The sequence below is a fragment of the Mustela putorius genome, unplaced genomic scaffold, assembly GCF_011764305.1.
Source record: "Mustela putorius furo isolate JIRA1106 unplaced genomic scaffold, ASM1176430v1.1 tig00000135_pilon_pilon_pilon, whole genome shotgun sequence".
NCBI lineage: Eukaryota > Metazoa > Chordata > Mammalia > Carnivora > Mustelidae > Mustela > Mustela putorius.
In genome coordinates this window covers 2,776,982-2,791,310 of record NW_025421292.1, presented here as the reverse complement: position 1 = coordinate 2,791,310, position 14,329 = coordinate 2,776,982, and the positions used below count along the sequence as shown (strand labels likewise).

General features: G+C 44.2%; 1 protein-coding gene across 1 annotated transcript in view; it reads left to right on the top strand.

The window, feature by feature from the left end:
- Positions 1-2,663: 2,663 nt before the first annotated feature.
- Positions 2,664-14,329, top strand: part of LOC101693633 (diphosphoinositol polyphosphate phosphohydrolase 1) — a 119,880-nt gene continuing 108,214 nt past the window's right edge. The window contains exon 1 of the mRNA XM_004770653.3: positions 2,664-3,064. Coding sequence (XP_004770710.1) covers positions 2,966-3,064 — 99 coding nt within the window. The 5' untranslated portion in view covers positions 2,664-2,965. The remainder of the gene's footprint in view (positions 3,065-14,329) is intronic.

The window sequence follows — 14,329 nt, the reverse complement described above, 5'->3', positions numbered from 1 at the left end:
AAGGCAAGGAGCCCGGGTTGAGGATGTCAAGAAGGCGAAGCAGTGGAGCTCATTATCAATTGGAGAGAAGGTAAGACATAGATCACTGACTCCCAGTTTCTGACTTAGGCAAATGAAGAGCTATCTATACTCTAACTCGGTCATAAGCTTTAGGTAGCACTTTACATACCAGTTTTTTTCTTACAGCACTTGTGGAGATGTATTTTTTTTTTTAAGATTTTATTTATTTATTTGACAGACAGAGATCACAAGTAGGCAGAGAGGCAGGGAGAGAGAGAAGGAAGCAGGCTCCATGCCGAACAGAGAGCCTGATGTGGGGCTCGACCCCAGGACCCCGAGATCATGGCCTGAGCCAAAGGCAGAGGCTTAAACCACTGACCCACCCAGGCGCCCCGTGGAGATATATTTAACTGGAATAATATGTTAACAAGTATATTTTTAAAATGAATTTAAGACTGATATCTACTATTGTCTTCCAGGAAAGGGTGGAATCCTTCGGTTAATGTTTCCCGAACAAAGGAAAAATAATTACTAGTAAGGCAAGAATTGTGGGAGTGGTCTTGTGGATTCTTGCAACTAGACAGGCCCATAATAACTGGGGAAGAATTAGAAACCAACAGAAAAACCCATCCACCGATTCAATCAACATTTACCAACTTCTTATTTTGGACAAGGCCCTGTGCTAGGAGGTAGAGGTATGAAGGTAAATGACACAGGGCCTGTCCATGACTTTACAATCTAACTTGCTTGTTGTCTTTACTGTGCTGCCCTGAGATCTGGGATGCCTTTGCAATTCTGCTCCCAACCCTAAGAAAGTGGCAGATAGCACAGTGTAGCTGTCTCGCTGCGGGAGTGATTGTACTCAGAGAACTTTTCTGGGAAGGCTTTGGCAACAGGCAGCAAAAGCCATAAATATGACACTACCCCCTTTCACCTGCCTCTGGGAATTTATCTTGTGGGAATATCTGAAATAGGGATAAGGATTTATGTACTGGAACATTCACTACCGTTCCAATGAAACAGAGGACACAACCTAAGCTTCTAACAATGAGGAAAAGGTAAAATAATTGATGGTGCATCCCTATGGTGGACTACTGGTAGTAATTAGAAATGGTATTTAAAAAGAAAAGTAACAACATGGGAGATAGACCAGGAAAAAAAGAAAGAAAACAGGCTACAGATCTCTACAGAATGTGTTCAAAGATATATGATTTAGTTTTTTTATGCCCTCTGTATTTTTCAAATTTTTGACAACAAACACGTTATAGGATTTCTACAGCCAGAACTTTTTTCCTTCCTTCCTTTTAGAGACCTCACATGGAAGAAAAGAAAGCTAGAAAGACAGCCAAAATGACCAAGATTTGAGGAATTATATTGCATAAGGATTGACCCGAATTAACTGAAATCCCGCATTTTTGTGGCAAGGGTTAAATGAAATGTCAGTATTAGGGGCACCTGGGTGGCTCAATGGGTTAAGCCGCTGCCTTTCGCTCAGGTCATGATCCCAGGTCTGCAAAGGCTCTCTGCTTAGCAGGGAGCCTGCTTCTCCACGCGCCCCCCCCCCCCCGCCCCACCTGCCTCTCTGCCTACTTGTGGTCTCTGTCTGTCAAATAAATAAATAAAATCTTTAAAAGTGTAATTGTGATATATAGAAACAGATATTGGTATTAATTTTTTAAAAAGTCAGTATTAGTTGCAGTGTATTAAGCGACTACTAACTGCCAAACGCCAACTAGAGGTCAATAAATGATGCAACAGATTCCAACTAAGGTTTGGTTTCAAATCCTGATTTTCTTACTGTGCTAAATACAAGCAAATTAAAGAAGGGCAACCAGCAGCTCACAGACAAACTACACACACCGCGTGCAGGGAATGGGCATGGTATTATGTTTGGTCTGGTCTGCTGAGAACATTAACAGGTTATATTCCAATTTTCCTTGCTCCACTGCGTCTGGTTATGTATTTTCCCCTGGACAATCTGTTTGACATTCACACTATATAGTCCTTGTTGATTGCCAGAAACGATGATGCCCTTTGATCTGCATTATGTATCTTCCTTTTCTGGCCCTCCTGTTTACCCTAATAAGAAGCACTTGTTTTTGCACCACTCAGGATTGCAGTAGAAACATCTGTCAATGCCCCAGCCAGTAAGACTTCCAGAGCTTCTGGATGTCAATGCTAAGTGCACAACGCCCCTCCCCCCGTTCCCCTCACTCCCGTTGCCGTGCAGTGCCTAATTCTAGTTATCTCAGGTTGCACGCTCCAGAGCGTTCAATCGCATCCCACTTCTTCACCCCCACCCAGATGAACCGGCAAGGCCAAGGAGGGGCGGCCTGACCTTGGGTCATCTCCGGCCGCGGAATCGCGGCGTGACCTTGGGCAAACGCCTGCTCCACCCTCCGACAAACCGCGTGGCGGGATAGTCAGGTCTCCTCTCCGGTCACGACTCAGCCCAGTGGGGCGACCCTGCGCCGGCAACCCTTTCTCCCCCGACTTCCTCCGCGCGCGCCCCACCTTCCCCACCCCTACGCTCCTGGCGTTGCGGCCGCCTCCATTCACACGGCCCTTTCATTCCGGACGCTCGTTTACGCCGCGCGGACTGGGAGGGTGCGATTCCCGGACGCGGCCTGCGCTACGAGCGCGCGGCCGTCCCGCAGGCCCGCGCGGCTTTACGCCGCTGACGCAGCGCGCCCAAGATGGCGGCGCGGTCGTCGTCGGGGGTGGCGGTGGCAGAGGGGGCGGCGGCCGTGGCGGCAGCCGTGACGGCGGCGGCGGCGCGGGGCCTGGGCCGGGGGGAATGAGACAGCCGTGGCGGGCCAGCGGCCGAGCCGTGTAGCGGAGAAGCGGCTCTCCCTCCCTGCTTCCCTTGGCCGAGCCGGGGACGCGCGCGCGCGCCGCCGTCCGGAGCGGGCTCCCCACCCTCCACTCCCGCGACCCGCACAGCACCCCCACCCGGGCCCGGAGGATGATGAAGCTCAAGTCGAACCAGACTCGCACCTATGACGGCGACGGGTACAAGAAGCGGGCCGCGTGCCTGTGTTTCCGCAGCGAGAGCGAGGAGGAGGTGAGGCTCCGGCCGGGCGGGCCGGGGGTCGCGGGAGTCGGCGGTCGCCTCCGGCCGAGGCGCGGGGGGCGCGGCCGCTGGGGGAGGGTGTGCCCGGGTCGGGCAGGGCCGCTCGTCCCAGCCCGAATGAAGTTCCGACGGAATTTCTTGAGGCAAAGACGAGGAGGAAGGAAAAAGGACGGTGGGCGGAGGGAAAGCGGGTCCGAGCGTGGCCGCACGGCACGGGTCAGGCCGGGGGAGCTTCAGAGCCGACCGCCTGTAATAAGGGACAGTGGCCGCGGAGAGAAGGCGGTGGGTGGGGAAGTGTGTGTGGCCTTTGGGCTAGGCCTCCAGCTTCGGATCCAGGAAGGGCAGCTCCGCACTTGTCAGCCCGCACATGTGTGCAGAGGCCGCCGTGCACGAGGCGCAGGCCGGCCCTTTGTGCCAGAGAAATAGTCCACTTCACTGGCAGGTTTGGGTGTTGCCGAGAGATTATGTGTCTGTGAGCCTAAGGAGGGGGCGGTTTAGGCAGATTTAGGGCGTTGTACGAACGCCAAAGCCAATTGTTTATTTTACAGTGCTCTGGGTAGCCTTCTGGTGTAGTTGAGAAGAAAGGACATTTGATAAGATAATCTTTATGACCTGAAAATATTTCATTTTAATTGGGAAGGCCAAAAGCAATGTTAACAGATCTTTGCCCTGACATTGCCCTACAGTAAGGCCTTTAGGATTAAATTTGCTAGCGAAATAGAAATACTTAGAATCAGTTTCTTTTTGCATGGGGTACTTAAAAAAAAAAAAAAAAAATCTCAGCCTCCCAAAGCCGTTTCTGTGGCGATAAAGGGAATTCAGAGACGGCAAACGTTTTTGTAAATCCACAAAGAATAGCTGCTTTGGAAATTCATAAGATGCCTGTGGGAAAGCGTTTCTCTCCTGTGCATGGTGGTAAAATGGCAGTTAAACTGGAAACAATGAAGGACAGTGAAATTCAATATGCTATATTCTGGCATTCAGCAGTGGGCTATCGTGGCAGGGCTGCAAGTACAGTGCCTCGTGTTGAAATGGGGGGAGAGGAACTTGATCCGTTAGTTATGAAAAGAAGCTGTGATGAAAGAGGCAGATGGATTGCCAAGAGTTGCTGTCCAGAGATATTTAGGAGGAAGTGGGACTTTAAATTATTGCTTGAATAAAATTAGCAAATCAGTAATTGTGCTATTGAGGGACTGTGTGTGTGTGTGTCTGTGTCTGTTTCCTTTCAGCAAAACAGAAGGAAAGGGAATTTGGAAATGTATATTTTGTGTCCTGTCATATATTGTAAAAGCCCCCAAAACCAGATGTATTGTATTGGGGTGCTTAGCAGGGCCATGCTGTGAATTATGTAGTTTTGGAATACATACTTGAGTAAAATAAAATTGTTGGTGCTGTTTACTGCTCCAGAGGCTTTGTTCTCTTCATTATCATATCATATTATGGGAAATCAGATGGGATCACAGTCTGTTTTAACTGGAGGGAAAATTAATTAGCATAATAACATGTCTTACTACAGTACTGCGGTTAATCCTGTGAGCACCCCAATTATAAGTAGAAGGTGTATAATTTAGTTGTATGAATGATGCAAGACTTCATTTGTTAAAAAAAAAATCAGACTAGGAATTGAGAACATGTGAGTATTTTGGATAAATTGGAAACTTTTCATAGATCATAAGCAAACTAAGACTTGATTTTCCATTTTCTTTTAGTTTTATCATGTACTGACATTAACAGCCTTAATGTTAAAACGTTTGACTGATTGTGGAGTTTCCTCTGCTGAATTTCTTTTTGAACATTGGTTAATGAGCAGAAGATTCATGCAAATTTTTAATTACAGATTCAGTGGATGTTATAGCTAAAGCCCAGAAAGAACAAGAAGATTAATGAAATGCACCCATTTTAGACTTGTTCAGTTCAATTAACAAGTATGTGTTAAGAGCCTACTATGGGTGTAGCCCTCTATAATGTGGGGTTTAAAGGTAAACATCCCTTCTTGTCCAAAAAAGTTGGGTACTTTTCGATGGGATCCCTTAATTGGGAGGGATTTTGGACCACAAAATAATCTCTAGGGTGCCGTTCAATTCAGATTACATAATTGTGTTAGAAGGGAAGTAATTTGTTAGTTCCGGGAGAACTTTTATGTTCTCAATAGAAGTGCCAGAAACTGGAAGTATTAGCTGCCACACATTGTGGGAATGTGAAATTCAAACTCAATAGGATATTCAACCCAATTTTATTTTTTAATGGGAACCAGTGGCTTTAATCAAGATAGAATAGTTTATAGAATATTATTAGCTTGAATACAATAGTAATGTAAGTATAAAGGGACCCTGGTTAATAAATTGAATTTATCAGTGTCAGGAAACATACATACATACAATGTAAAGAGAAAAAGATGGAAAATATTAGCACATAATAGACTGGAATTAAACCTAACATTCTGTTTTTTCAGCCCCAGAAGATTTTATTTAGATGCCAGCAGTGATAGCTGAAATACTTACTGAGGTTAGGATGTATGAACATATTCAGCAAGGTTATGGAGCTAGTTTATTGAGATACTGTTACAAAGGGGACAGGTACATAGGGAGCTTAGAGTCTAGAGGGAGAGAGAACAGGCCCAACAGCATGAAGAGAATGCGCTTCCTTTACTTCAGATCTCAGGCTACTTTTCCTGTTAGTAAGCAAGAATCAAAAGGAAATTTCCCCCACTTCACAGTTTTACTAATTGTTACTGACGTTTTGATAAATTAAAACCTTTAAGTTTGGGACAGTCATGATAACTAAGGTGTTTATTACAAAACTTTGAACCTACTAATACACAGTAGACAGTGTCTTACCCAACCTCCACTTAAACAGCGTGGTACACTGAATGCCCTTGTTGCTCTGTGAGCCATTGGGTCCATATATCTCCCAACCATGAGGCCTCTGGATCTATTGCATGCTTACAAAGAATCACTTGTCTTTATTCCTGTTTTTATGTTCGTCATACTTGTTATTGTAATTATGTGGTGTAATTAAATATGATGTAAGCCTGTGAAATTTGAGTTGAAAAAGAACAGTTTTGTGAGAAGTATCCTAAATGCTTTGGAATGACTCGATAACTTCAAGTCAGTAAAAGAAAGTATTGCTCAATGGTATGGATAAACTACAAAAGATGAAGAGGGAGTCTTAAAAGTCTGGAAGGACTCTGCACATAGATCTCTTTGTGAGTGTTTTCAGGTGTTTGTTTTTCTTTATAGAAACCTGAATTGGAGGGGCACGTGGGTGGCTCATTTGGTTAAGCCTTTGACTCTTGGTTTAGGCTCAGGTCATGATCCAGGGTTTGTGGGTTTGAACCCCATGTATCCAGCAGGGAGTCTGCTAGAGAGTCTCTCTCCCTCCCTCTCTCTGTGCGCCTCCCCTTGCTTGCCCAAGTGCACACATATGCTTTCTCTCTCTCAAATAAATGAATAAATCTTTTTTTAAAAGATTTTATTTATTTATTTGACAGAGAAAGAGAGAGAGATCACAAGGAGGCAGAGAGGGAGGCAGAGGGGGAAGCAGGGCCCCCGCTGAGCAGAGAGCCCCATGCAGGGCTCAATCCCAGGACCCTAGGATTGTGACCTGAGCTGAAGGCAGAGGCTTAACCCACTGAGCCACCCAGGCATCCCAAATGAATAAATCTTTAAAAAAGGAAAAAAAAAAAACCCAACCCCTGAACTGGAAAACATAGGTCATGCATGATGGATGGGTGTGGTATATGAAAGACAACTCGCGGTTCACCAGTAGACCTATGCTCAAGACAAGGTCCTGGACCAACAAATAAGGATTAGCAAATAAATATATACTTATATTTTTAATCTGCCGTGTCTTCTAGTTAACATTTTATTGTAAACAGTGTAGAAGGCTGAAACTGGTTTCTTGAGTAAGATTTTACTGTTCTAGATTGGGTAGTATGACACTCATCTTTGTCGTATTATTCAACTTTGGCTCCCCGAAAGCACTTCAATTTGAGATTTTCCTTCATCCCTCTTTTTTGGAGCCTCTGTGATGACAGGAAGTGAAGTATACTAGAGGCGGGCTTGCTTGTACTCTTGTATCCTCCCAGAGTGGCATGAGGGAGTGCGGCAGGCATTTTAGATGGCTGAAATGTCTAGCAGTGTGAAATACTCTTTTAGAAAGGCCAGTGACACCGGCTGTACACCAAGTGATTTCACAGTGCTTAGTGCTTGAACGTTCAAGCTGCGCCTAAAAGATCTGTTTTTATTCAAGATAGAAATGGAGTACTGAGGGGCGCCTGGGTGGCTCAGTGGGTTAAAGCCTCTGCCTTCGGCTCAGGTCATGATCCCAGGGTCATGGGATCGAGCCCCGCATTGGACTCTCTGCTCAGCAGGGAGCCTGCTTCCTCCTCTCTCTTCCTGCCTGCCTCTCTGCCTACTTGTGATCTGTCAAATAAATAAATAAAATCTTAAAAAAGAAAGAAAGAAAGAAAGAAAGAAATGGAGTACTGATAGGATCGTCTCAGATTTCCCCGTGTATTAAAACTTCTTTTAAAAAGAAAGGACAAAACTGTCCTTAAGGATCTTAGGTTGGCTTGTTGAGCTTTTCCATCTCTTGGCAAGGGACTGCTGCTTCTCGTTTTCTCAGCTCCTTGAGCACATGAGGTTGGGTGGGGAGATGATTGACATGGAAGATCCTCAGTGGGCAGAGACTCCGGTGGCCTGAGTGTTTGTCAGTAAAAATGTCCCTGAGGAGCAAGTGGAAGGACGTCACTGCAGACCACACCATCCCCTGGGCTCTAGAGAGGGGAGTAAAAGCGCAGGTGGCAATCCCAGAGGCGATAACCATGACGAAGAGCTTCCAGTAGATCCCAGGCTGGTTGGGGAGTTTTTTGGTAACATATCTTGGTCATTGTCCAGTATTATTACATTGCTGTAAGGTCATGGTGATCCAGTCATCTGATTGGACGTTTCTGATGCTCATTTCTCTCAGTCTTTCCCAGAGGCTTCTGGGGATGTGTGCTTTCCCTTGTGCCTACCTAATAATGCTGGCTAGTCGGTTAGGCATTTCTCCCATTACCTCCTTTTCTGACTATGTCCTGAGATGTGAATTCTGGTCTGAAATCATCCCGCAGCCTCCATTCTTCCTTTCCATTTTTTACCCTAACCTTTTTTTGCTCTTGAGTGATTTTCATTTCTCAGTAAATGATGGTGTTGCATATCTACTTTGTGTGAAGCAGTCTCTGTTTTTCTTCATTGCTTAGTACAAAAATGAAGAGTCCTTGTTCAAGAGTACATTAGTTTATTCATTTTTTTGAGAGCCCTATTATGGACTAGTCTCTGTATAAGATCCTGGGAATACACAGGTAAATAAATCTATTGGTCCCTCATAAAGTCAAGCTGTCTACCTGCTGTATATCTCTGTCCAGTCCCTCCAGCCTCCCCAGCAGCCTCACTCCCTGTAGGTGTCCTGTTTTTCCTACTTCATTGCCTTTCCTTCTCTACTTTATCATTCCCAAGGCAAACAGGCTGAAGTATAAATGCTCCCGGGGTGCCTGGGTGGTTCAGTGGGTTAAAGCCTTTGCCTTCCGTGATCCTGGGGTCCTGGGATCAAGCCCTGCATCGGGCTCTCTGCTCGGCAGGAAGCCTGCTTCCCTTCCTCTCTCTCTGCCTGCCTCTCTGCCTACTTGTGATCTCTGTCAAATAAGTAAATAAAATTAAAAAAAGAAAGAAAGAAAGAAAGAAATGCTCCCTTGCCCCATGTTCCCTCCAGCTACTATCCCATTTCTCTCTTCTCTTTCATAGAAACATTTTTCTGTACTCAATGTGTCCACTTTCCCTCTTCTAATTTCTCTTGAATTCATTCCCGTCAGGCACTCTTCTATGATTCTGCTGGAGCCAGTCTTCAAGATAACAAGTTAACAAATCCAGTGGCTGGTCCTGAGTCCTTGTTACCTCATCATTCCTTTCATTCCTTTCTTTACCTTGCTTCTAGGACATCTTTTTAGTTCTTTCTTTCTTTTTTTCTGGTTATTCCTTCTTAGTATTGTATTCCTCATTTTCCTGAAACTTTCATTGCAATGCACAAGGACACAATCTTTTTGAACTACTCCTTCACCCCAGCCCCACACCATAGGGTAGGTGACCTTATCCGGTCCCACCTTTAAATACCATATTTAGGGGCTCCTGGGTGGCTTAGTTGGTTGAGCGTCTGCCTTTGGCCCAAGTCATGATCCCAGGACCTTGGGATGGAGCCCAGCATGGGGCTCCCTCTCAGTGGGGAGTCTGCTTCTCCCTTTCCCTCTGCTCCTGCTAGTGTGCTCTCTCTCTCCCTCACTCTTTCTCAAATAAATAAATACTTAAAAATCTTAAAAAAACAAATACCATATTTATAGTGATTACTTTCAACTGTCTATTTTTAGCCCTAATTTTTCTTCTGAAATCCAGACTTGAGTATCCTGTAGTCTACTCTGTGTTTCCATTTGGATCTCAGATTTAAAATACCCAAACTGAATTCTTGATTCCATCCACCAAAAACCAAACAGCAGCAGAAACCTGCTTCTCCAGTTGTGCCTCTTTCAGTAAAGGAAATCTCCATGCTACCAGTTACTCAGGTTAGAAACCTTGGAGCCATTCTTGACTTCTCTCTTTCTCATACCCACATCTAATCTGACAGCAGATCCTGCCTAACCTTCTCCCGTCAGCCTCTACTGTGTTCTAGCCTAACCCATTATTGCCTATTGCCTGGACTACTTATGAATCTTCCTTACTGGTTTTCCTAACTGCTTCTGCCCTCGCTCCTCTAGTCTTGTCTGCCGCAGCTGCTGGGGTGATTCTTTTAACATAGATGTCAGATCATGTCACTTCTCCGCTCCAGTGGTATTCTGTCTCAGTGAATCCAACATCTTAATCATGACCTCTGAGGCTCTGGGTGTTTGGGTCCCCTGCAGTGGCTCTGACCTCATCTCTTACCACTCTTCCTCTTCCTCTTCCCTTTCTTGCAGCCTCCCTGGCCTTTGTGCTCTTTCTCCCCCATATTATCTGCATGCCTTGCTCCCTTACTTTAGGTCTTTGAAGGCTTAGTTTTCACCTCATCAGATAGGTCTTTAATGCTATAGAAAGTAACACCAGTCCGTTGTCACTGGGTCTCCTGGGCTTCTTTCTGGGCAGCACATGACCACCAAGACATGTTATGTACTCATTTGTTTGCTTCTGTTTCCTCTCAGTAGAATGCAGCCAGTTTATGAGGCTCGAGATTTTTGTCTGTTTTATGTACTCCCGTGACCTTGGTGCTTAGAATATAGTATATGCTCAATATGATTTGTTGACTGTGTGAATGAATGAATGCACACATTGTCCCTGCTTTTAAGAAGCTTACCGTCTAGTAGAGGAATTGAAAAATACCCAAAATACACTGAATGCTAGTGTCTACCAATAAGGGCTTGATAAAAATGTGTCAGGGAAGTCTTCTAGCTCTTCTTTCCAATGTCTTAGTAACAGGGTATCTGATAATGTTAAATAGCAGCCCCATGGCAGTGTATGAGTAATGGGTTGTTAATTTTTTCTGAATTTCAGTTGATCTTCCCATAAGAAGGCTCTTAGCCTTTCTTTCACGTGTTAACTTTTGAGTCTATGCCATCTTGCAAGATTTGTTTTGGGTTGTTGATATAATGTACTGATCCTCAACCCAAGTGATGGAGTGCCTGAGGAAAAAGGATTTTGATTTTGCTGATAGCCTGGAACCTTTTATTAGTAAGTAAATAAACAGGTTAGCAAACTACAGTCAAGTAGCAGGTACTTTTTTAATTACTTGTCGATAGTGGTTCATAGCCAACAATGGATATCAAATCTGAGTTCCAAAGTTTAGTTAGTAGTAATCACTTTGCAAAAGAAGGTTGATAGGGGGGTCATAACATTTTTTGTCATCATCATTTTCTTTATCTAGGTCAGAGTGAAAGAGACATGATGTAAAATTTTGAGTGTTGAGTTTGAAGCATTTGATTTACAGTGGTTAATGTATGAAACAGACAAGAGCACTGTCCTAGGCAAAGAAGATAATATGTGGATAAAAGAAGAATAAGGAATTGAATTTAGAAATAAAGTCCCCAAACTTTAAAATTTAGTAAAAAACATATGCACCCAAAGTCAGCTTGCTGAGTAACATCCTCTCGATACCCAGGAAGATTTTCTTGAATCCAGTTTGAGAATTTCTGTCTTAAAGTGACATGAAAGTTCCTCAAGAATGTTCATGTTCAGTCTTTTTCCCAGCCTTCTGGAAACCCTCACTGCCTAACTTACTAAGCCTTTCAATAGGGAAAAAGGTTCTTTTTTTTTTTTTTTTTTTTTTTTTTTAAGATTTTATGTATTTCTGAGAGAGAGCACATATGCTTACAAGCACAAGCAGAGGGAGATATAGAGGGAGAGAGAGAATCCCAGGCAGATTCTACAGTGAGTGTGGAGCCCTACCTCGGGCTCATGATCCTGAGATCATGACCTGAGCTCAGATCAGAATGTTCATTCTTGAAGTCATTCATTCGTTTACACATTCATTGTACAAACCTTTATCGGGGGCCTGCTTGTGGTCCAGGCGCTGTTCTTGGAATGCAATGGTGAACAAAGCAGAATGGAAGCTCTTGCTTCTGTGAAGCTTCTGGTAACAGATGCAGAGAGACAGTAAATGAGCAAAAATATTAGTGAAGTTCATGATTTTGGGCAATGGTGGTGCTGGGCAGGAAGTGGATGTGTGATGGAACTAAGTGGTGGTAGGGGTGTTGGTAAATTGGGGTCAGGTAGTCTCTGAACAGCGAGGCAGAGGGAAGAGCATGTAATATGGAGGCCCTGAGTGGGAATGAATTTGGCAAGGGGGAAAAGCAGGAAGCTGGCCAGAGTGGCTGAAGGCCAAGTGGAGGAGAGTGGTAGAAGATGTTGGAGAGGTGGGGGGCCACCATTTCCTGTGGGGCTTCATTACTTTCCCAGTTTTCCTGGTTCTCTTTTACTTTGTCCGGCCTCCATCAGTTATAACAACCCAGCGAACAAACCAGTAACATCCCATGAAACCACTATGTGAGGAGTAGACGTGATGGTGACAGTTGATTAGAAAAAGTTGGATTTAAGAAATGTCCAAGTGGAGATGAAAGTACTGTTTTGTAATCTTTTTAAGAGATGAGTCTGAAAGGACCCAAAGCAAAGACCTTTAAGTTTCTTTACACTTTCTTAGGGTAATTTAGTCAGAAAGCCTACTTTGAATAGGTAATAAATGAACACAGTACAAAATTCAAAAGGTACAAAGAGTCAGATAGTTAGCTTATAAAAGATAATACAGAGGTGCATTGCAAATAAAAGATTGGGGGGTATTTTTGTTTAATAAAATAAAGGTTTGCTAGAAATATATTTGAACCTAGGCCACTTGAGTGCCTGTGGTTTTTCAGCACTTACTAGTTTTATTGGCAGTTGGTTACCTTAAGTGCCAGGAATCCTTTTAGAATGGGGGAAATGCTGGGAGTTGAGGGGTGTGTGTGTGTGGGGGGGGGGGGGGCATGCATGCGTGCATGTATAGAATTAGTGTTGGCAGTGCGCTGTGTGTATCAGGAAAGTACTGTGATGTGGAAGCTGCTTGTCTAACTAGCCTTCAAGCCCCTGAAAAGCAGCTTAGCAGTTGTCTGGGTCAGACTGGGCTTGCTGATTTCTAAACTCGCATTGTTTAGAGTTCTCAGAGTTGAACTTTTTAAATTGCAGAACCTTCCTAGTACTGGTAGGAAGCTGTTTTCTTTAGCCATATGCTTTTGACCCCAGCGGTGGAATGGGGAGTAGGTAGAGTGAAATTTCTGAGTGAAATTGAGGCTTTTCAGCTCTTCCTGAGGGACTGGGAGATAATAGAAGGCATGTATTGGTCTTTGTCCCCTGGTTCCTGGCACAGAGTTCCCAATACTCTTGTGATGCCCTGAGTGATAAGAACATCTCTTATTCTAATAGTGGTCTTGTCCTCTATTCCTGAACCAGCTCCTAAAACCCTTGTAATTTTCTGGGTGATAGGAGTGTCTTTTGTTCTAATGAGGCAACTCTGGGTGGGATCCTGGATGGCCCCTGCATGAAGGCCAGTCATTAAAAGACCAAGCAAGCCATGATTAGAAGCTTGGAATTTTCAGCCCTGCCCCCATTGCCTTGAGAAGGGAGAAGTGTTGAGAATGGAGTTAGTGATCTATCATGTGTGGGTGATGAAGCCTCCCTAAAATCCCCAATAGTACAGGATTCGGAGAATTTCCAGGTTGGTGAGCATATTCACACCAGGAGGGTGTGAATCACATCCATATTCCATCTCCGTGGGAGCCAGAAGCCCCTTGCCCTGTGTATCTGGCAGTTCATCTGTATCCTTTACCACATTCTTTAAGAAACTGGTAAACATAGGAAATGTTTCTCTAAGTTCTGTGAGCCACTCTTGCAAATTAATTGAACCCATGGAGGGGGCTGTTGGGATGTCTCATCTGTAGCCAGTTGGTGATAATGGGGGCTTGTGACTGGCATAGGAAAGGGTTGTGGCAGACTTATGGGACTGAGATCTTAGCCTGCAGGATCTGATGCTATCTCTGGGTAGAGAGATGTCACCCAGACACAGTGCCTGAATCAAGTTAATTGTGGACACCCAGCTGGTGTTGCAGAGACCTGCTTGTTGTAGGGGAACTCCACACATTTTGTGACCAGAAGTATCAAAAGTGAAGTATGCTTTGTGACTAGTGAAGGTGACTCTCAGGAAAGAGACAGAGTAGGGAAGAACAGGGTTTTTCCCTTTTCGTGAAGGAAGAAAACAGGGATTTTTCCTTCTTACAAACTGTGCCTTAACCTTCTTTTCTATCTCTTTGTACCAGTCCCCCAAACTGCCAACACAGAGCTGGGAATGGGAAACTTGACTGAAGAAGATCATCACAGTGCAGCCTCCTTATTTCTGAAATAGAAAAGAATGACTAGAATGATAGAACTATATTCAATTGCAAGCACCAAAAGTATTTGCAAAGCAAACATCAGTGGGTTTCTTTTTTCTGATTTTGACATTTTATTGTTAATACCATGTGTGCTGCTGCTGCTTTCTTAGCACAGTTAATGAGAAGAGGACTGTGTGCAAATCTGGTTATGTATCCCAGGCAGGTAAGACCATGCCTTTTGTGTGCTTTGTTCAAATATACTTTAAAAAATTCTCAGTTTAGGACACTTTTTAACTCTTTTTTTCTCCCCCAGAACATCATGATTCTTTTAATAAGTATTTGAGGTTTTTTTAGTTTTTAAT